Source organism: Berghia stephanieae, chromosome 13, assembly GCF_034508935.2.
Source record: "Berghia stephanieae isolate SIO BIC M18660-M18661 chromosome 13, UCSD_Bste_1.3, whole genome shotgun sequence".
NCBI lineage: Eukaryota > Metazoa > Mollusca > Gastropoda > Nudibranchia > Aeolidiidae > Berghia > Berghia stephanieae.
This window is the reverse complement of record NC_088372.1, coordinates 14,323,748-14,348,963: the sequence shown is the minus strand read 5'-3', so window position 1 is coordinate 14,348,963 and position 25,216 is coordinate 14,323,748. Positions and strand designations below refer to the sequence as shown.

General features: G+C 34.3%; 1 protein-coding gene across 1 annotated transcript in view; it reads left to right on the top strand.

Moving 5' to 3' along the window:
- Positions 1-25,216, top strand: part of LOC144958476 (uncharacterized) — a 192,836-nt gene that overhangs the window by 69,168 nt on the left and 98,452 nt on the right. Inside the window, 8 exon segments of the mRNA XM_078890453.1 lie at positions 5,981-6,013; positions 9,292-9,852; positions 11,458-11,511; positions 16,282-16,842; positions 17,041-17,094; positions 19,032-19,592; positions 20,467-20,526; positions 22,265-22,825. Of these exon segments, the coding sequence (XP_078746579.1) occupies positions 5,981-6,013; positions 9,292-9,852; positions 11,458-11,511; positions 16,282-16,842; positions 17,041-17,094; positions 19,032-19,592; positions 20,467-20,526; positions 22,265-22,825 (2,445 nt within the window).

The following is a 25,216-nucleotide window of genomic DNA, read 5'->3' as shown; positions in this document are numbered from 1 at the left end:
TTTTTGATGTTTTACCGCACAATTTTTGTAAAAATGAGAAAAATCCCCTTTACTTGTGCAAATTATGTTGCAAATGTAACTGTTTTAAATTACTTTTTAAAATGTAAGATGCCTTGCTTCATGACAAAAGCGATGGAGAGAACTCATACCCGATCTTCTGAGTGAGACAAGAATTTTAAGAAACAATTTTTTTAATTAGATGAAATAGAAAAGGACTAAAATTGGCTTATATGTCTCATGCATTTATTTCTGGTTGTGTTAGATCAGAACCCAGCTCTATTTTATAATTCTTATTTTACTTTTAGGAGTTAAAATAGATGGTGAACACAATAGACTGTTCAAATTGGAACACCCCACTCTCGTTGGGAACATATTATTACTCTTTTCTGCAAAAAGAGAAATTACTGGTTGATAATAGATTTTTTTACTGCGCATTTGACAAACGCTATCATTTTCTCTCATTGTTTTGCAGGAAAGGATAAGGCAGATATTGCTTTTGCCATCCACTTTGATCGTTCACGGACACAAGCAGACTTCAACAAACTGATTGACTTCCTTCGCTCTTTGATTGCAACCACTGACATCGATGGAGGCAAAGCTAGATTTGCATTTTATGTCAATGGAAATGTTTTGCCCTATGAGTTGGACAGGTATGTATTTGCAACTGACAAAAATCAGTTTGAGGTGTAGATGAGATTTTTTTTCTGTTCCTTCTTTCCACTTGGCAGTGATTGAGAAGGTGGGTCTGATTGATCTGTGATGACAAGTACTTTGTAATAACCAGCAGAAAGGTGAACACTGAAAAACTTTCAATGAAATCTGAAGCCTTTCCATTATTACCTTTTCGTAAGTATTTTTACGATCTTAGGCTTCTGGCAGCCGCCGCCACTATCAACTTTGCAATATACTAGTGATCTATCCAAAGAGTGGCATGCATCTGCATGCCTGATTAAGGCTATATAGATCAAGAAAAACTAATTCTCAATGAGCCTGATGGGGCAAGATCATTACATAGTAAGTGAATAAATGATGAGGTGTACTTATTTGTTAAAGAGTGTGTCATCTCCATATTCTGAGTTGACGTCTGCATATGATAAATGTGAGAGATTAAAGATGCCTGCCACACGGTACCAATTAATTTCAAGATTTTTAAATAGCCGATTTTAGAAATTAAAAGATACAGCAAAAGTTAATTTCTTTTCAAAAGATCATGGGTGGCTGGATGACTAAGGGCATTTAAAATTGTTAACTGCACTATGATATAAAATATATATTCTTTTTGAAAAAATAAAGTCCCTTTTTGTTTTTTAATCCACAGAATTACATCGCAAGAACAAGCAGAAAAAGCTCTTGAATTCCTAATGACAAAAGCTGATGAAATATTATCATATGCTCCGTCCACCAAATTCGACCTTGTCAAACTACTTAAAGATTCTCGAACTGGTCTGTTTTCAACCAAAGGAGATAGGAAAGATGTACCAAATGGACTTATTATCATCACTGACACAAGTTCAGGTCAAAAAGCTGACCAGGTTTGTTATTTCTATTTACCTTTAACATCATTTGTTTAGGAAATTTGAGATTTTTTTTATCTCATTAGGTTCCAATTTCAGGGTACTGGTGTGATCAACTATGCCTCAAAACGGTAAACTGTCTAGTGACTAAAATTTGAGTTTATATTAAAAATGATGAAACTTCTGTTATTTTTCTTATTTTGATGAGAAGAACGAATATGATATTTTAAAAGTAACAAAAACAAAAATGTTACTTTTCTAGTCATTTTGATTTTAAAATCACTGTTTTGGTATGTGGTTCACCCGCCATATCATTTTGAGATCATGTCACGTATGAATATATATAATTTTTTTTTTTATTTTTTATTTTTGCTGTTGAGCATGATTTAAAGTAGTTATCTTTCTTCCACATTAAAAGAATTGCACATAATGATAAGTTTGCAATAGGTCCAAATAAATCTGATCGCAAAAATAATGCAATTGTGATAAATTGCTACTTTATAATTTGACCTTTTTAATAACACATTTTCAATTCAAAAACAGATTGAAAGTGAAGCTAAAAAAACTGCACTTGCTGGCATTGCTGTGTACACTTTGGGTATTGGGTTGAAAGATAAAGGAGAGATGGAGGAAGTAGCCATTAATGCCGACAATGTATTTGCTTTCTCCGATTATGGTGATCTTGCTGAATATGGAGCTGCTTTGAAAAAAGACATAACAGTTTGTAAGTAGATTATTTTGCTTTTGACTTGTTTTACCAAATATGCTATAGTCATCAATACTATATGGTTGATGAAGGATGACATTTTGATAAAACACAGAATGATCATAGAAGTAAATTAGGATCAGAACAATCTGATGTGAACACCTTTCAAACCCATTATCACAGAAGTCAAAATCTGGAATATGACCAGAACCAAACCTGCATTATTAGAAATGGTTCATTTATTCCCCCAGCTGGTTTTATGGAACCATAATTCCATTTCACACAGTACCAATTGCCTTTTAGCATCTTTTTTGTACTTACAATATCTGCCACTGCCTATTACTAGGTATCTAAGCCAAGGGAGGTAATGCGGGTAAAGTGCCTTAACCAATGACACAACAACGGGACTAGAATTTTCCACGATCATTTCACACAACTGACCACTGATCATGCTTAACATTGCCTGACATTGTGAGTTAACAAGACACTATACCGCTGAGTCATCGATGAAAAGAAGGAGGAAGAGGATGCTTATGGTTGTTGTGGTCTGATGGTCGTGATGACAATGACAGCAGCGGTGATGAAGATGGGAATGAGGATTTGATGATGATGATTAATGATAACAATAATAGATATTGCAAAATTATCATTGAAGTTATGTCAGTTTATTATGCCGTCATTGAAACGAGTGGTTTATTTGACAATGTAGTAATATATGAGAGGGTTGTTTGTAAAAGTAACAATCTTGTTAAATGAGTAAAGTCGATTGTTGTTATGACACAAAGTGGGCTATTATAAGATGGGTTGTTAAGGGAGTGATGACAGTATTATGATGGTTCATACATAAAATGTCATTAAAAACACTCAACTTTTTAACAGTAATAGTCACAGTTACTTTTTTTCTTTCTCTACCTCTTAAAAAATCTGCATCAAGTTTTTCTTAAAATTGCATACAGCACAAGTTAAAGCAAAATTAAAGGCATGAATGAGTTTATGATGGCGATTACATAATTTGCATTAAAATTATTTTTTTTTTATTGATATTATTTTTTTTGTTTGTTTTCATTTCAGTAAACACCAGAGAGCTGCCACCAGAATTGCAAACCACTGAAAAAGTAGTGGAACGTAAGATGTCCAAAACGAAATGAGTATATTATATAAAATTGGTCTAGGATATAGATCTTGCTAATGTCAGACTGAATGTTATCAAGTCTAAGACAAATTGATTATGTTTCAAGAGCAGTGCAATGGCAACGACATTTCCCTTTAAACATTAATGTCACTCATTCAGTGCATCAACATGTATTGTCAAAAGAAAGGTAAGCTGATGCATACAGGTTTGGCCACTCGATTATGGTCAAGAAGACGACGTCCCTATAGCTTCAAAAGATTTGAATAACTTTTGCCATAGAACATTTATGTTAATGTCAGTGTTCACTTATCACAGGTATGTGTAAAATCCTTAGAAATTAATTTTTTCTCTCTTTTTTTAGGTTTGTCATTTGTTTTATTGATGTAACAGGTGGGCGGATGGAGAAAGAATACCTGCACTTCAGTTTTCCCTATCTAGGACATAATAATTCACTCCTACACTTCTCTTTATTTATTTTTTGTGTCTTTTTCAGTTGGAACAGAAATTATACAAAGTAATATTAAATTAATCATGATTATTAACCATGAATTATTTTCAGGTGCCATACTGTAGCTTTTTGTCTTTTGCTTTATTCAGTCACTCTGGTCTATGATTTTTAAAAATGAAAATACAAACAGCCCCTTTGTATTCAACCTTATCATACACCCATCTCATTGATGAAAGATGTTTGATGATCTTGATATTTGATTCCGTAACCAAATCATCTATCCTAATTATTCTAAAGACAAGATTTGTTAGACATCTATATCAATAATAAAGATCATGTCAATTCTGCTTGCTTGTGTATCATAATGTTCCTCTTTCATTTATGGCATGTTGTGAAGTGATTTCTCTCTCCTTTCCCCGTAAAATTTCCCTTTCATTTTATGAAGTTACGTTATCGAAAACTTATGTTTTTTAGTCCAAATTCCTGACCTTGGCTTTTTCTTTTTGCGTTTTAAGATCCTTTTTTTTTCTGTCTCACACTCCCTTTTTTGGCTGTTAGATGTATATATGTTTTGTAGTTGAAGCAAATTCTTTTCCTTTCATTGGCAACGTTCATTATAATTCATTTTCCCTTTTTTATGTATTTACTAATGGTGTAAATGTAACAATGAAGTCTTCCCATATGTTGTAATAATCATAATGTATAGTCTTCACTTATCCATTTTGTTCTCTTATATTTAACCTGATTTTACTAATGGACCCACTATGGATGATGGACTTAACACATCAAGTAACAGAACAGGAAAGGTGGACTCATATAAGGTGAAACTGTTTTGTTTTCAAGTCAGCATTATAAACTTTTTGCTGTGACGACTATCTTTTAAGGTTTTGTCAGTTTTGACTAGATCAAATTTAGATATCCTCTGACTTACGAGAATGTATCTGATTCTCTTGTGATCACTTCTCTCTGACCCTTAATTTCTTTTCTGATATATTGGACAACAAATAATTTGCTCTCGATTTGTTAGATTAATCAGCACTTATTTCATGAATGCACACATTTTCTGTCGTCTAATAGTTTTCTTGACCTGAGACATTGATCATTTAAAATATTTCTTCACACCCTTTGCTGAAGAGGAGATTTGTGTTTACGGCCAATTGTTTACTAATGTTGTTGACGTTGACTGCTATTTTAGTCATAAACAGATGTCCAGATGCAAAATAGGACTGTTCAAGTTAATCAAATTTTTACATTGAAACTAAAGTTTGTTTAACTCAGATATGATAGTTTATCTTTTATTGACGTTTCATCTTGCATTTCATATATTTTTTAATGTCTCACTACCAAGAAACAATTTCTAAGCATAATTTTTCCATATCTGTTTGCGGCACTGAAAATGAAAAGTGTTTTTTTAAAAAAGAATTATCAAGAGTGCTTTTCTTTTTTTTTTCAGTAAAAGCTGAGAAAAAAATACTGAATGTATTGACACATGGTGGTATTAGCAGGCAACGTTTTATCTCAACTTTCAACTCTGATCTTTTCTAGAAGCCTTTTACCTTTGAATGCAGAAGAAAAGTTCAATTTCCATATCTTTCCTCCTATATTTTACCTTCATTCTTTCCTTTCCATCTGGGCTTTTGTAAGAATAAAATTGCAACCTCTGTTCTCTCATTATCATCTGTGGGTTACATAGCTTACAATGTTTGCTCTATCAAGCATGTTTGTGATTTCCCTCTAACAAAATTGATGATATCAAACAGGTAAGGAAGAGAAATAGATTTAAAAAAAAAATCAACAACAAAACAAAAGATAACGTTGTTTCTTTACATATTAATCAATAGCATTTAAGATGTTTCTACAAGAAACTAATTTATTTATTTTTTTCCATTCAGTTATACAAAGTTGTGTGTAGTGTGAATTTTCTCTAACACATAGCAGGGGGAAATTTTACAAAATAACCCTGAAATGATACTTTGTTCATATATTCAACAAAGAGAATGTAAAATGTTGCATTATTGAAAGGGAAACTACCACATTACGATCTCTAATTATTAGTTACTTTCGTTCCTCTCGTTATTACAATGTGTTAAACTAAGTTCATTTTCTTGTTCTAATTTCAATTCAAGGTCGTGTCCCTTTTGGTAGTAATTCATTATTTTGTTTATTATACTTTTTTTCAGGGGGTATATCACTACCTGGCCCTGGTTTAGCAAGTAGGTGCCTTGTTTAAATCATTTTGTTTAATGGGTTGTTAAGGAAAATTATATGTTACATTTTACAATTAATGGATAAACAAATTTAGGAATAGGCTATATATCACATTTCCATAGTTTTTGTTTTATTTCACTGTGCCTCACAATGCTTCAATGATTATTTTCCCAAGCAGGCCATATTAATTCAATTTCCAGTTCATACTAGTCTCAAAGTAGTCGTCCTTTATTGTATTAACACTTCTACAATATCCATCACTGCCCATTGCTGCCTATTTGTTCACGGACCACACTTAGAATTAATTGTCATCGTTTACAGAATAATACACTACTGCTTGGCCACCAGTCACTACTATAGCTCTACAATTGGAGCCGTTTATATAATTTTTTTTAAAGAAGAAAAATAAAAGTTTGATAACACCTCATTGATGTGAATATGATAATTGATAAAGTAAGCACCAAGGATAATGGTCATAATTCATTAACCTTTTTTTTTTTTGTAACTGAGAGGAAATATATTGTGGGTTGGGTCTTTTTATCTTCCATCGTGGGCGGATAGGTCACACTTGCTGTGTCTGTATTCCCCTGTATCTGTTTTCTTCCTCCAGCTTTGTATTGGAATGAGATTACTAGGTTTTCTCCTAGCCCTTGCCAGAGTCCTTGACTGAGAAGGAAACAGCCAAATGTATAGTATTAGTTTTGGGAGATGACAGTTTTTCCTTGTAAATCATTTTTCCCAACTATTATAATTTTCTGTTTTGAATGTAATATTTGGAAGCATTTAACTGTTTTCCTATCAAGCAAAGACTTGAAAGACTGAAACACAGGACATTGGTGGATTGCTCTTGGAATCTTCTGATCCTTAAGTTAACTTTTCCTTACTCTTTCTTTGATGCTTTTGATTGTTGTGTGGTCATGTTTTGATACTCTCATCTTCCCTTTTATTGCCCATTGATGAAGAAAACGACTCAAAACAGAAGGAACAAAAGCTACTTTATTGGCTTGAAGACTGGCTCTGTGATAGAACTCAGGAAGTAGTCCTGTATGTACATGGAAGTGAGAAATGCAATTTTTTATTGAGGTTACTTTAAGGAACTGTCCTTGGTCAACTGTGTTTTCTAATATTCATTAACGACTTAGGAAGAAACATATCAACTCTTACCCAGCTCAAACTGTTTGCTGATGACAGCCTCTTATTTCGAGTCATTGAAACCCAGAATGATGCAGACATATTACATAATGATCCTGACTCACTTCTATCATGGGCACAAACCTGGCAGATGAAATTCCACTCCGAGAAATGTTTTGTAATGTCAATAGCAAACAAAAAACAGCAAATTTATTATGACTATATCAAATAAGCAGTCAGTTATTAAAACATGTGGACACAATACTCTACATGGTATACATGGTATTTCAACAAAACGAAACACTAATGGGACCAACATATTGATAATCTTGTGGCAAAAGCAAACCATATCCTTACCTTCCTGAGGCAGAACCTGTACCAGTATCCCCCAAAGGTGAAAGAACAGGCATACAAGGCTTTAGTCAGAACTGTATTGCAATTCGTATGCACAGTGTGGGATCCTTATCAGCAAGGCCACATCAAGAAAATCGAACAAATTCAAAGGTCAACTTCAAGGTTTGTCACCAACAGTTACTTGCTTGAACCAGGATACGTTACTGAGGCCCTGAAATTGTTGGAGTGGAAAACACTGGAGAGTAGGCGGAAAGAAATACGCCTCCAACTTCTCCACAGCACAGTGCATCCCAACAAAACAGGAATAACTCTAGTACAATATTTCACAAAACAACACTGTTCATTCAGAAGAATTTATCATAGCAGTAAGTTCACAATTTCAACACACAGAACCAACACATATAAAATTAGTTTCTTCCCAAGAACCAACAAGGAATGGAACACTTTCCCACCAGAAATCTTAGATATTACCAACAACAACAAATTTGATCAACTATTAAACATTTATCTTTCAACTCAATAACACAATTATGGAGATAGTCACCACATAATTGTATAAAATCTGCAGTGATGGGTAATTTGCCTTTGGACATAGAGACGTTGAACTTGAACTTGAAAAAGGTCCTGAAATGACCTAAAAGCGTCACAAGTGTTGCAAAACCTTTTTAAAAAAAACAAAAACAAAAACAATAAAAACAAAACAAAACAAAAAACAAAACATAAACCAAAACAACGACAATATGTTAAACTATAGACCTTTTTGATCCCAATTTCATCTCACAAAAATTTTGTGTGTAAATCACATGATTTACAAAATCATTTAATGTCTTCTATCAACCAGATGTATGAATAAATATATATTATATTCATCTCAAAGAAAAAAAACGATTTTTCTCACTTTGAGACTAAATTATTTGGCAAACCCAATATATTTAAGAATATCTGGCTAAGTCGGGCACCAATCACCCTTTGTTACAAAAAGTGGGGTTCACCGTGGCCATGTGGTGTTACTTAAAGTAGCAATGACTATCCCGCACAAATCTTTGGGCCTCTTTTTTGCTTACGAAGTGCCCGAATTTGCGTCAAAATATGGGACGAAGCCGTTTCGTATATGCTATTTAAAAAAATTAATTACGGCGCTGTTTATTGATGAATATGACTGAAAGTTGGCACACAGTTAGAAAAAAGGTCATTTTAGATTATGTCAAGCGACAAAACTCGTGCAATTACCAGAAGATCGTTAAAAATAGATTTTTACTCTTTGGAGTAAAATATTTCTAAAACTACCGGGCGTGGAGGTTTTGTCGCTGACAAGGTAATACATGAACATTTCTTCTTTTTGGTTGTAAAATTTCATATGAATATGACGAGTACTTTTCCCGTATTTTACAAAACACCATCCTAATTTGCTCTTCAAGTTTCAATCTTTTAATCCACTTATTACGCAAGATACAACCAAAGGTCGAAAAAAAATGCCGAAAAAGCATCCCATATTTTCGCGTTTTTTTCCTCTTTGCGGGTCATCCAAATAAATGACACCTTTGAAACTGCATAACTTGTTTATTTATGAATGGATTTTCAAAATTCAAAAACATTTTTACTCAGTGGAGATAGGGCTTTGATTTTAGACAAAAATTTTCCTCAAAAAGAGAAAAAAACATTTTTCATAGTCATTGCTTCTTAAAGTAGCTGATCTGTAAAAGTTCTTTACACGTTGCCTATCATTATTGCCATAGTATTGAAATTTGCAATTAAAATAATCTTCTGTTAACTTACATACCTTTTCATATGTTTCCAGGTTGCTCCGATGCCCAACACGACTTGATATTCGTTCTGGACTCATCCACAAGTGTAACAGAAGCAAATTTTGACTTGATGAAAGACTTTGTCAAAGACTTTTTGTATGAAGCTGAAATAGATAACGGGAATGTAAGAGTGGGAATCGTCATCTACAGCACAGAAGAGCATATTATGTTCCAAATGAATACATATCAGACCAAAACTGATATTTACAATGCTATTGACCTCATGCCATATAGATATGGCAGTACCAATACTGCTGATGCTTTGAAGACGATGAGGTTTGAGATGTTTACAGTGCAAAATGGTGACAGGCCAAATGTTGATAATATTGCTATTGTGGTGACTGATGGTGTCTCTAATATCAACTCGAGAAATACCATTCCTGAGGCAGAGAAAACAAGGGCAGCAGGCATTCACATTTACGCCATTGGTATTGGTTTGACAGACACCAAAGAGTTGGATGGAATCGCCAGCAAGCCCGTGGATGAGAACAGATTTGCTGTACAGGAGTTTACTGAGTTGAGAGACTTGAGGCATAAAGTCTTTTCTTCCCTTTGTAAGTTTGATTCGATTTGCTATTATTGATAATTTTGTTTTCTTTTGTCTTTCTTTCAAAAATGATATCAAAATAAATACCTTCAATAGTGGGCAGGGAGGCACTTACTGTGTCTTCAATCCCCCTATATCTGATTCCCAACATGCTTTCTGTCTTTGTCTTGGAATGAGATTACTTGGTTTTGTCCTGGCCCTGGCGGGATACCATAGCTGGGAGAGAAACAGTCAAATGTATAGTTAGAGTTTTTGGAGATGATATTTTTTGTCTTGTAAATCATCTCTCTGTTATGCACTGTATTATGTTTTGTTTACATATTATATATGATTTGTAAAACATTTGAATGTATTCCTCTTTTTTGGCCTGTACTTGTGTCTGGATGATACTTATAGGTGATCTCAAACTAAGTACATTGGTGGTATGGTCTTGGAATCTACATCTGATCCCTATTTGTTCCCCGTTCCCCTGTGTCTTACTTTCTCTTGGGTGCTTTAATTGTAATTCTAGAACTTTTTACTATCCCATTTTCTGCCTTTTTACTGGCGCTGCTATGACCTTAATGTGTTACAAGCGCCGTAAAACCCTTAAAAACAAAATCAAAAACATATATGATTTGTAAAACATTTGAGTGTATTCCTCTTTGTTTGGACCTGTTCTTTGGTGTCTGGATGAGACTTTTAGGTGATCTCAAACTAATGTCTTTGATAGTGTGCTCTTGGAATCTACACTTTTTTCCTATTTGAACAAATTCCCCTTTATCTTACCTTTTCTTGGTTGCCTTAATTGTAATTCTAGCACTTTTTACTCTCCAATTTTCTTCCATTTTACTGGCGCTGATATGACCTTAATGTGTTGCAAGCACCGTAATACCCTTAAAAACAAAAAACCAAACAAATGATCATTACTGTATATTTATTATATTTCCTAAATTATTCATCGTTAGGTCTCAAGCTCTGTTAGTGTCATGATATGCAATCTTGTCCCTAGAAAAAAAATTGTATCAATGAACTTGATAATCCATTGACTTCAACTTGATGGAATATGCAATGTGTGATACTTTGTAGATAGTTTTATATTAGGCAGTTGTTGCCTGTAACCGAAGATCACATTGAAAGAAGAATCATTGAGGAAGAATCACTCTAAAAGGAATCAAATCATTTCTAATTTTGATAAATATCTCTGAGATCGATCCAATAAAATAGAATGTCTGATGACACTTGATAAGCAGTCATATTTTGAAGGTTAAAGTGTTTACAACTAATTATATTTCACCATAATGTGCTTCATAATTCATTTGAATATTTTATAGACCACATGGAACCAAAACATCCATTTTTACTAAAATATGAGATTCTCATGTTAACCATCCTTTTCATACTAAAATATGAGATGATAAACTCAATGTTTGGCACAGGAAGAGATGTTTTAGACCAATTTATAATGACTGTCCCTTTTTTGGCTACTGATCACATGATCACTGGTCTTTCACAAATATTCAAATATTGAAATATTGCTATCTCTAATCTGTTAAATTAATTCTTACTAATTTATTTGATTCCAAAGCTGGTTTTAGTTGTAATATTAAACGGACTTTTGTATCTTTTACAGGTGTGACTGCTAGACCTCCTATGTTAACAACCCCTAAGCCAGCTGAACTAAGAAGTAAGTGATAGGGGCATAATTTGATTCTTAATGTTTTGAATTCGCAACTTTCTCACAAAGAATTAATAGTCAGAAATCATTGATTTAATTTAAAGCCGTTGTTTTTCTTTTTTTTTTTTTATCATAGGAAAATGAAGTCATATAGGTATGGAAAATGATACTTAAGAATCGTTTAAACCTACATCCATGAGTTTTAATAATGAAATGTTTGCCAACAATCAATAAATGGATTTTTAAAACCTGAAAATTATTAACATCTAGATCAGAGACTGTAACTCAACTAAGCTTGATTTGACTTAAGTGTGATTGATGCCAAATTTATTGGGTCAGTAAAAAGTTTAAGGAATGTACACAATATGCATCTAACTGATGTCAAATGTTTTTGGTATAGAGATGTGAAATTTGTGATCATATTTAGTGATGCTACCAAAAAACATTCTGCATTTATATGATAGCAAGCAAACTATGTGAAAATAGATGTGAAAAAAAGGAGTTGGAAGTAAAAATAGATGCCTACTCTGAACATAAACCGTCTTCGTAACTCCTCAAAAAAGACGGGACATTTAACTCTTAACAATTGGGTTAAGGTTTCTACTCTAATCTGGCATTAAAGCTTACCCTTAGATCACGTAAGATTGGCTACAAAAACGGCTCATGATTAAAACCATTTGTGCTTTAAAATAAATTCAGTCTATTCCTAAAGGATTATGGCAGCATGACATTTTACATATTTTTTGTTGAATTAAAGTATACCTTCCATGCAAGAGAGCTATCTCACCTATGTAACACTTTCAAAATGATTAAACTATCATACAAGCGGGAGCAGGGTCCAATGGTTTTCTAATATGATAATGACAGGAGTTATTGTAGAATAATGAAATTTGGACAGCATTTGGAAGAATATTTTTGAAAACACCATGCAAATTTTCAATACAATCAGGTTGCACCAGTCACCACACCCGTTGAAATTGTACACAAGATATGGTCAAGCATGGTCAAGCAGAACACCAGCAATTCACCAAACTTAGTCCCCTCTTTCTGTTTATAATCTTAAGAAATCACCCAAATAAATTAAGGGCCCATTATTTGTCACATTTCTATCAAGCATTTTTGAGAGGTGGCATAAAAGTATGGGCATAGATATATGTGCCAAGTAACAAAGTTCTGACTTTTTTCCTCCACAGTCGGACCAAAAACTTCTTTAAATCCCCTGGTAGTGGTAATTCATTATGGAGATTGTTTCTAATATATCGAAATTAATTGCCATCACAGATATTGAAGACCTCTTAAGTTCTGACTTGTATTGCTAATTGCTAATAGTGTTAGTAATTAGATGAATACATTATTTGATCATTTAATTTCAAGTGGATAACTGGTGTGTTTTACAGAAAACTATGATTCCTATTAATTGTGATATCACCTACACATCTTTAGTTTTGGGAGTTAAAATAGATATTCCTGGTAATATTTTTTCCCAAAGCAATGCCTATTGAACCCCGTGTGGTGTCCGGGGTCCCTCAACTGAGAGGGTCAAGAATAGCCCAACGCCAAGCCAGCGTGTCGTAAAAGGCGACTAATGGTGTGTGATTCCCCCATCTTTGAGTCACCTGGTCCTCCAGGTTGGGGGTTGGCAAAGGGTTAACACCCCTTTCCGTTAAACCCAAACCGTTACAGAAACACAGACAGACAAACTAAATCCTTTTTTTAGCTTGGGCGACCGAAGAGTTTCTGGAATTACAGAATTTATGAAGGACAACAGACAAAGCCGAAAGGACTCTGCTGACCCGATGACGTCTTCGCCAAACAAGCAGCTTCGAATTGCGTCGTGGAACGTTCGCACCATGTATGAAGCAGGAAAAAGCTCTCAAGTTGTGACTGAGATGAGAAGATACAGGCTGCATATACTTGGAGTAAGCGAAACCCACTGGATACAATCCGGACAGAAACACCTCAAGTCTGGGGAGAAGATTTTATATTCAGGGAGAGGGGACGGGATTCATACACAGGGAGTAGGAATAATTCTAAGCAAGTTTGCCCAGAAGTCACTGAGAGGATGGGAACAATGCGGAGAAAGGATCATCATGGCGTCTTTTACAACACGGAGTAAGAAGATCAGCATGAACATTGTACAGATCTATGCCCCAACAAATGATGCAACAGATGAGGACAAAGATACATTTTTATGGTCTGCTACAACAAGTCATTGACAAGTTGCCAAGGAAAGACATCAACATATTGATGGGAGATGCTAATGCAAAAGTGGGACAGGATAACGTAGGCTATGAAGGTATCATGGGACGTCATGGCATGGGAGAATTGAATGATAATGGAGAGAGATTTGCAAATTTCTGTGCATTCAACAGTTTGGTGATTGGAGGATCAGTGTTCCCCCATAAGAGGATCCACAAAGCAACTTGGGTCTCACCAGATGGTGTGACAGAGAATCAGATTGATCATTTTTGTATCTCTCGTAGATTCAGACGTTCATTGGAAGATGTGACAGTACGGAGAGGGGCAGATGTTGGATCAGACCACCACCTGCTATTGGCAAAGCTTAAGCTCCGACTCAGAAAGCACGGGGCCAGATCACATACAAGAAGAAAATTCGAGGTGAATGCACTTGATGGGGAAAAGAATGAGGAATTCAAACTACAATTGAGTAATAGATTCCAACCTCTTACTGAGGACATAGATGTAGAGTCACATTGGGCAAAGATCAAGGAAGTCTACATAACAACTTGCCACGAGGTATTGGGGGTAAAGAAATCGGAACATAAAGATGGATAAGTCCAACCACCTTGGACCTTATTGAAAAGAGGAGAACAAGGAAGGAACAAGTGAATGCAAGCCGAAAAAGGGCTTCAAGACTGGATGCACAAGAGCAGTATCGAGCCATAGCTAAGGAAGTCAAAAGATCTGTGAAGAAAGACAAGGAAGCATTCATGAACAGACTTGCAGAGAAAGCAGAAGCAGCAGCGACTGGAGGACACATGAGGATCCTTTATCAAACTACCAAGACACTTGCTGGAAAATATGGGAAACCAGAGGTACCAGTCAAAGACAAAGATGGGAAAACTATTTTTGGAAAAGAGGCTCAATCTGAACGATGGAGGGAACATTTCAACTGCCTTCTGAACAGACCACCACCAGACAACCAGCCAGAAATTTTGCCTGCAAGGAATGAGCTACCAATTAGCTGTGATCCACCATCGATAGCAGAGATTGTGGGTGCCATTAACAAGATGAAAAGGGGGAAAGCTGCTGGACCAGACCAGATTCCACCGGAGGCTCTAAAAGTTGATGCGGAAAGAAATGCTGAGGCCCTGCACCCACTATTTGAGAGAATCTGGAATGACGGGATATTCCCAAAGGATTGGAAGGAAGGACATCTTATCAAGCTTCCAAAGAAAGGGGACCTCAGTAATTGTAATAATTATCGAGGCATCACTCTTCTTTCTATCCCAGGAAAGGTTTTCAACCGTATTATTTTAGAGAGAATTAAGAATGTAACAGATGCTAAACTGCGGGACGAACAGGCAGGTTTTCAGAAAAACCGTTCAACCACCGACCAGATTGCCTCTCTGCGAGTCATAGTAGAACAGTCTATAGAATGGAACTCTCCTCTTATTGTCAACTTTCTGGATTACGAGAAGGCTTTCGACAGTATTGACAGAGCAACATTGTGGAAAATTCTGGCACATTATGGACTCCCTGAAAAGATAGTAAACCTCATTAAGGAAATGTATGAAGGATCAAGTTGCAGGGTTGTACATGAAGATCAGCTTACTGACAGCTTTGAAATTAAGACTGGTGTCAAGCAGGGATGCTTGCTCTCACCATTCCTGTTCATCCTTGCCATTGATTGGCTAATGAAAGAAACCTCCAAAGGGAGAAGAAATGGGATACAGTGGACCCCCTGGACACAGTTGGATGATCTGGATTTTGCAGATGATCTGGCTCTTTTGTCCCACACCCAGGACCAGATGCCAGCAAAAACCACAATTATAAACAGCCTCTCGGAATCAATTGGTCTAAGAATTCACCCTGCAAAGTCAAAGGTCTTGAGGATAGGTACGCGTCAAAGGGAGCAGATCAAAGTAAAAGATCAGGAACTCGAAGATATAGACACTTTCTGCTATCTCGGAAGTATAATTGACAAGGATGGAGGCACGGAAGCAGAGGTGAAAGCACGAATAGGAAAGGCACAGGCTGCATTCACATCTTTGAACAGAGTTTGGAGAACTAAAGATATCTCCCTTCAACTAAAGCTAAGACTTTTCAACTCAAACGTGAAGTCTGTCCTACTGTATGGATGTGAAACTTGGAACGCATCACAGGCATGTATAAGGAGGGTACAGATTTTCGTAAACAGGTGCATGCGTAAGCTACTCAGAATAAAATGGATGGATAGAATAAAAAGTGAAGAAGTATGGAAAAGAACACAGCAGAAACCAGTGGGAGAGGATATAGGAAGAAGACGATGGAGGTGGATTGGACACACGCTTAGAAAGAATGACTCAACTATAACAAAGAAAGTATTGGACTGGAACCCTCAGGGCAGAAGATCAAGGGGAAGGCCACGAGGAACATGGAGAAGAATTAAAGAAGCTGATATACAGAGAAGTGGTAAGACCTGGAATGAGATAAAAAAGTTGGCTCAGGATAGAGAAGGATGGAAACTGTTTGTCTGTGGCCTATACCCTGACCCAGGGTGAAAAAGGCAATGATGATGATGATGATGAATGCCTATTGAATTTTTTTACTTTTCAGGTTGTTCGGATGCTCGTCATGATTTGATATTTGTCTTGGATTCCTCCACCAGTGTGACTGAACCTAACTTTGATTTGATGAAAGACTTTATCAAAGACTTTTTGTACGAGGCTGAAATTGACAATGGCAATGTAAGAGTGGGAGTCATCATCTACAGTACAGAAGATCATGTCATGTTCCAATTAAATGAGTACCAGACTAAAGCTGACATTTACAACGCTGTTGACAAAATTCCATGGAGATATGGCAGTACTAACACTGCTGATGCCTTGAAGACCATGAGGACTGAAATGTTCACAGAATGGAATGGAGACAGAGAAGGAGTGGACAACATTGCTATCGTTTTGACTGATGGTGTATCTAATATCAACTCTAGGAAAACTATTCCAGAAGCAGAGCAGGCTAGAGCAGAAGGAATCCATATCTATGCCATTGGTATTGGTTTGACAGACACCAAAGAGTTGGATGGAATCGCCAGCAAGCCAGTGGATGAGAACAGGTTTGCTGTTCAGGAATTTTCTGAGCTGAGAGCCTTGAGACACCAAGTTTTTTCCTCCCTCTGTAAGTGATGCTCTCTGATGCTGAATAATGATTTTGCTTTTAATCTTCCGTTTTAAATAACATGACTTAATTTTACTAGTAAATAACTGAATTTGTTAGAACTCTTATAATTAGAAGTTTCAATCATATTGCTGTGATAGAAGTTGACATTGTAAAAAAAAAATTGTTTGATTCTTATTTTTTCCTTCTCTGTTCCAGGTACATCTGCTGCTCCAAAAGTTACACCACCAGCTCCTAAACTTGCCAAAATCAGTAAGTTAAAAAATAGCAATTTTTCCATTCTTATCTATACTTAATTCGACAGAACATATTCATTGAACCTCACATAGTTATTCTTAATTTAGAAAATGCACTATTTAAATGTTGTTAATTATTTACTATTTATTAATCTTAATACTGAGAGTTTAGAGTGCCCTCGTGGTTTGGTGTTTCTTCTATCCATTTATATCCATTTTCCTACCATGGTGCTCTGCCGTGGAATAATATTTGGTACCGCTTTGCCATGGCTGTAGTCTTACATTAAAAGGGTGACAGTCAAATGCATGTTTTGTTGAAGGTGATAGTTTTTTTCCTCTCATCTTTCCACATAATACTATGTAATTTTTATAATTTATTGAGTGCATTCCTTTTGTCAGGAGCTCTGTCTGTATTAGGATGGGAAAGTAGTCTGGACAGATTTCTCTTGACTCTACCCTTTTTCCCTATTAGAACTAGCCTGATCTTCTGATTTTTTCCATCTTGATCCTATATCCATGATCCTTGTCATTTTCCCTTCACTATATCTTCTTTTTTTTACTGGTGCTGAAAAACATAAAGATGTCTCAATATGAATAAACTGATTCTGAGTATCCCTCTCACTGGAGGTGTTATTCTCATATTATTCGGAAGAGGGAAGGTTTGGAATTTTGAATTAGTTCATGTTGTATGTTTTCTTCAATTATGCGGCATTGTTTGGAGTAAACAGCTTTGTGAAACATTGTGCAGATCTTTTTTGCATCTTATTGTCAATGCGTATTTTGTTGAACGAATTCTATTCCATGTGTTTGTGCTGTTAAGGAGTTTACGGGGCTTGCAACACACTTAGGTCATCAGCGCCAGTAAAAAAGAAGAAAATGGGATAGTCAAAAATTATAATTAAAGCACCCAAGGAAAGGTAAGTCAAAGGGGAATTGGTTCACATAGGGAACAGATGCAGATTCCAAGATCATACCATCAATGTACTCACCTAACTGTCTCTCCAGACACCGGCACAGGACATCACTAAAAGGAATAAACTCAAATGTTTACAATACCTGCTCAAATTTTAAAAAGATATAACTGTGCTTAACAGAGAGACGATTTACAATGAAAAGAACCCAAACTAACACTATGCATTTGACTGGTTCCCTCTCAGCCAAGATTGGCAATAGTCAGGACAGAAACAAGTAATCCCATTCAAAGGCAAAGACAGAAAGTAACTCAGTAAACAGTAAATGGGGAGGTAGACAACTGCAAGTGACCTTCTGCCCACTGTGGCGTAATTCAATATGGGTCTCAAAAGACTCTTTTATGGATCTTAATGTATTTATGTGGTCTTTGAAGCAGCAGGAAAGAAAATGCATATGTTTTATTTGCCTTGTAAACAATATAGGCACCGTTGGTGTTTGTGTGATTTGGAATTCAAGGCACTTTATATGCTCCTCCCCCCCCCCCCCTCCATCCAACTTCAGCATTTATATATTGCAATATCCTCTAAACCTTTTCAACATGCTTTACGAGGGGTTGCAAGCCAACAGCAACACTTAGGACAAGAAATGTTGCCTGTAAGACCAAATTACAATTTTCCGACAGCAACAATGCTATTAATGGTCAGATACTTATTTTACACCTGAGTACGATAAGAGAGTGTAAGTAAAGAGCCACTTTCTAAATACTCAACTATGCGCCACTGAGAGCGTGGGACTTGGGTCCGACTGGACCAAATATGAGTGTCATACCACAAATCCAAATAGCCGCACAATTGACTCTTTCTGAATAATGATAAGAATGTTGTTAGCAGTTAAACGTGATCTTTTTTTTCTTGCAAGTCATTGATATGATATTGCATTTTGATGCTTTAAATTTCATAAACCATTTTGGTTCCCTATGCATCTTTGCATTCATAAATCTTAGTAACAATGATTCCCTATTTTTTGACTCTTATCACACAGGTTGCTCTGATGCTCGTCACGACTTGATATTTGTCCTGGACTCCTCTACTAGTGTCACAGAACCCAATTTTGACCTGATGAAAGACTTTATTAAAGACTTTTTGATTGAAGCTGACGTTGACAATGGCAATGTGAGAGTGGGGGTTCTTATCTATAGTACAGAAGAACATGTCATATTCCACCTTAATGAGTATCAGAGTAAAGCTGACATTTACAATGCTGTTGACAAAATTCCATGGAGATATGGCAGTACCAACACTGCTGATGCCTTGAAGACTATGAGGACTGAAATGTTCACAGAATGGAATGGAGACAGAGAAGGAGTGGACAACATTGCTATCGTTCTGACTGATGGTGTATCTAATATCAACTCTAGGAAAACTATTCCAGAAGCAGAGCAGGCCAGAGCACAAGGAATCCACATCTATGCCATTGGTATTGGTTTGACAGACACCAAAGAGTTGGATGGAATCGCCAGCAAGCCAGTGGATGAGAACAGATTCGCTGTACAAGATTTTTCAGAGCTGAGAGAATTGAGGCATCATGTTTTCTCTTCCCTGTGTGAGTTGAATGTCTTTTATTATGCATGTTTGCCAGAATGTTTTTGATATTATGATCCTGAAATATTTTTGTTCTCCTTTTTTGATGAATTGAATTATTTCTGTGCTTTATATATTTTTGTTTATATGTAAGAATGATTTTGTTTAGGACTTGTAAAATGCTTAGAGTTTGTTTTGATGGGATGAAGTCCCATATTATATGAATACCGTATAATGTTTTGAAAGTTCATATGAACAAAGAAAAATCTGCATTAAAAAAAACAACAATAGTGTTTATATGCAGCAGTTTCCTGCCCTTAGGCTTAAGTTGCAGTTCAAAAGTCTACATTCTTGCTATCTCTTCTATCTGCCTTACCATTTGTACTTTCCATGTGACCTTGTGCTCTTGTTCTGGACTGAGACCATTTGGTTTTGCTTAAGATATACTCATCATGTCTTGGTGCGAGGTAAACAGAAAGATTTGTCGTTATGGCATTTGCGCTTTTTAAAATCTTGTAAATAAGCTCTCGATTATATGTTGGTTATTTCCATCATAATTTTTTTTCTTTATTTTTTACATGCTCCATATTTTGTAACCATTTCAGTGGTTCTTCCAAGACAATCTCAATGTGGGACTCTAAAATGGTTTCAGACTAGCCACAATGATATATTTGCTGTTGTATTTGCTCTGGCATATGCTGAATTGGTCCACCATTGTCTTGCTGTGTCTTAACAGCTGGAATACTTCTTAAAAGTTCTTTTAAGTTAGTATTGTCTATCTCTATTTGTCATTAGAGGATTGTATATAATTGTGCAGGACATTCAACGAATCTGCATTTCTTTAGATATAATTGTCATTCGTATTTTTTCATTTTCTTGATAATATTTTTGAACAGGTTCTTCTGAAGCGCCTCGGCAAACAACAACCACAACTATAAAGCCACCTCAACGCATAAGTAAGCCAATTATAATGATAATGATTATGATGAAGATGACGATGCCAACAATGATGATGATGATGATTATGATGTTTGTGTGATGATGACAATAATGATAATAATAATAATAATAATAATAATAATAATAATAATAATAATAATAATAATAATAATAATAATAATAATAATAATAATAATGATAATAATGATAATAATAATGATAATGATAATAATAATAATAATAATAATAATAATAATAATAATAATAATAATAATAATAATAATAATAATAATAATAATAATAATAATAATAATAATATTAGTAAAAATCTAAAATAATAATAATAATAATAATAATAATAATAATAATAATAATAATAATAATAATAATAATAATAATAATAATAATAATAATAATAATAATAATAATAATAATAATAATTTTTATGGTAATAGTAATAATAATACTAATGATTGATTTTGCGCGGCATGTGACATAATAATAATTACAGCAATAATTATAGTGATAATAATAATTATAAATTCTAAATCCAAAATTTTCACTGATGACACCAAAATTTATGCACCAACTTTAGATATTTAATATATCTTACAAAATGATGTAAATTCACTACACAATGAGTCTGAATATTGGCAACTTTATTTCATTATTACTAAATGTAGAATGCAGCACAGTGGTAGGTTTAACCCATCATTCTCCTATTACATAGGTGACAAAAATATGACTGTTATGCCAACTACATGCTCAGAAAGGGACTTGGAGATTATCTTTGATAATAAATTGTGTTTTTATGAACATATATGTGATTGTATAAAAAGAGCAAACAAGCTTGTAGGAATTATAAACAGAAGCTTTAGCTATCTTGATTTAAAAACGTTTGTCCAACCTTATGAGTCTATATAAGACCTTGTCTAGAAATAGTATTTGGAGTCCCTTATTTAAGTGACAGTCTGTTAACATTGAGAACGTACAAAGATGCGCTATAAGACTTTACCCGACATTCCACATCTCTCCTATTTAGAAGGATTAAAGTATCTAAATTTGCCTTCACTAAAATATTGTAGAAAAAGAGGTGATCTTATTCATATATATAGACTCGTGTATGGTTCTTACAATGTAGATTTTAATGATTGCTATTATTGTCTTATGTATAACAATTATTTGAAACTCTTGAATGTATAAGTCGGACATACCAAACGAATTTAAATAGAGTAAATTATATTACGAATATTGAACGTGACACTTATTTATGCATTAGATATTTAATTCTCAATATTTCGATTAATTGACTTTGAATACTAATTATATCATTGATAAATTGTTTCTATGCACAGAGCATTTAAGGGGTTTTAGAACCTTTAAGCTCTAAAACGATTCAATACGATACTATATTGTGATAATAATGATAATAGTTGATCCTATAACAGTTTTGTGCCATATGAATAACCATTCTTATTCTAAGTATTCAAAATTCTGAAAATAATACCAAAAAAGTTAAGCAACTGTTAAGATATCATATTGTTATCAAAATTTATTAAGCTATCAAAGACCAGTGTAATATCTTTTAGGTCTCGATAACGGAGGATTTCAGTTTATCCACATGGATATGATTTTAGAGAATTATTCTACCAATGTTTAGGTATTTACATTTTGATTTGTTACATGCAGACAGTAAAGCCATTTAGAGTTGTTTTTTTTTTTCATTTTTGGTCAATCAATAATTTTTTTCTCCAGGTTGTTCAGATGCCCGTCATGACTTGATTTTTGTCCTGGATTCCTCTACCAGTGTGACGGAGCCAAACTTTGACTTGATGAAAGATTTTATCAAAGACTTTTTGTATGAGGCTGAAATTGACAATGGCAATGTACGAGTAGGAGTCATCATCTATAGTACAGAAGATCATGTCATGTTCCAACTAAACACGTATCAAACCAAAGCTGACATTTACAATGCTGTGGACGATATTCCATGGAGGTATGGCAGTACCAATACTGCTGATGCCTTGAACACTATGAGGACTGAAATGTTTACAGAATGGAATGGAGACAGGATAGGGGTTGATAACATTGCTATCGTGTTGACAGATGGCGTATCTAATATAAATTCTAGACAGACTATTCCCGAGGCAGAGCAGGCTAGAGCAGAAGGAATCCACATCTATGCCATTGGTATTGGTTTGACAGACACCAAAGAGTTGGATGGAATTGCCAGCAAGCCAGTGGATGAGAACAGATTTGCTGTGCAGGAATTTTCTGAGTTGAGAGTGCTAAGACATCATGTGTTCTCCTCTTTATGTAAGTTATAGTTTTTTGTTTAATTTATCATTATTTTAATGTATTATTATTTTTTTTTTTGGGGGGGGGGGGGTTACTTTCTGTCTTGATTATTCAAAACAGTAGCAGTGTATCAGATATTGTATTTTATATTAGATTTGTCAATCGCATACAAAGCATAATATATTCAGAAAGAGCTGTCCTTTAAGTTTGCTCTGATTTAATAAATTCTGTTTTATTCAATATTAATTTCAATAGAAAAGGGATATATCTAGACTTTTTAAATCTTAACATATTATACCATGTCATATTATATCATATCCTATCATTTATCATTTCATATCAAATAATGTCATATATCATTTCATATCATATCTTATCATATCATACATATCATATCATATCATACATACATATCATATCATATCATATCATATCATATCATATCATATCATATCATATCATATCATATGTATCATATCATATACGTTACATCATATCATATTATGTTTAATGATGAGATAGTTCAATCAAATTTTAATGCCCTAATATAACTAGTGGTTAAGTCTAAATTATGAGTATTTAGTCTATATATTTGAAAATGATTAGAACTTTATTTATGATTGTCGATGATAGTTATTAAATAATTTAGACCATAGCATATAAAGCACAATGAAAACATGAAGTACTATACATTCTCTGAACTTATATGGCCACATAAATAACTTGTCATACATATTCAATTGATGGAGTATAAAACAGTTAAGTTTTCCATGTCTTATGTAATAATCATTCATCAAAGTCATAATACTTAGAAATATTTTGTATTTGGGCTTTAAAGGGAAGCTTATTACATTTTATAATCATTTCTTTAAATGAAATAATTTTGTTCTAATCTTTCTCTAGGAACCAGTCAATTAGATGTTATATTTACCACATTTAGTGAATTGGACAGCAGAGTAATCAAACTAGCAATCAAACAGGATTTGAATATAAAAAAGACTAAGTAAACACCAATTGTGGTGCAGACATGTTGCTTGTCCTTAATACAAAAGAAAATGTTGGATTATTGTCATTTTAACATGATTAATCAGATACATCCTCTGGCTTCAGGTGTAAGAATAGACCATGAAATTATACTCCATTAAAAAAACCCCATCGTTTGTGACATCAGTTGACATGTTTTAGATAGATAAATGATTATTGTATGGAACATAATGTCTATGGACTATTGTGTTCACTATGTATACTTAGCCTCTTTCTGAACATTAAAGAAGCATAAAATGAGTCTTCACTTATTTTGTTGTTGTTGAATATAATATTGTAATGTATTAAAAGTGAAACACGTAATTTTAAAGAATTATCTATATAAAAAACGCGCCGCTCTTTGTCAGATTGTATCTCTTAACTCTTCATTAGTTTACTTTCAAATTCAAAACACAATTAAAACAAATCCTTATATCTTTATAAACAATTAAAATTTTATGATTATGAATTGAGACACAAAAAAGATACAATGATTTTTCTAAACCGTGTTCAGAATTACAATAACAAAGAAAGATGATGCAACATTGCTGAGAGTAAAATGGTGATTGTTATAACGTTGAGAATTAAGATCTGTCGATAAACTCAATCAACTTTATTACAACTCAATAACACGACAGACTTTGTTAGAAGACAACATGAACACCCCACAGAAAAATAACTCTTCTCCCATGGAACATATCATAATACTATAATTAATGTGTGATACATCCATACATCAAAACTAGAAACAATGTTATTACAGTGATTATCTTAACTTTTGTTGCCATTTTTAGCAAACATTAATTATGTCACCATAAACGTGATTTTCATCATAATTCTCCTCATCACGGAAGAAATCGTAGCACATTCAAATACCAATGTTGATCCATGGATTACTATATTAGCACTTTATTAGCATCACCGTCCTCTTTAATGACGCAACATAGTTTCTTTTTCCAACTTGAAATGCACTTCCAAATTTCCTCAATGGTTATCTCCTCCCAGCATAAGATAATTCTTTCTCTTTGGTTTCTTCTGTGAATGCAGATGTCTGTCCACTATTAACCTCTGTCAAAGAATTCCAAATTGCATAATCCATTGGATTCAGGTTGGGTGATTGAGGCAGCCAGTCGTCTTTCTCCCTGAAATGAATATTATTACTCTGAAAAAAGCTTGTGTTCTTTTGCTCATATGGGATGTAGCACCATCTTGTTGAAAAATTAAATCCCTTCTTTGATATGTGTTCTCAGTTCTACAAGCATTGTAACAAGTGTCTTCTTTAAAAAAGAATTACAACTCATAAATGCCACAATAATGTGCGACTTCTTTTTGCCGATATCAAAATTTTTAGGTGGTTTTACAAAATTTTATATGATTTTAGATAAA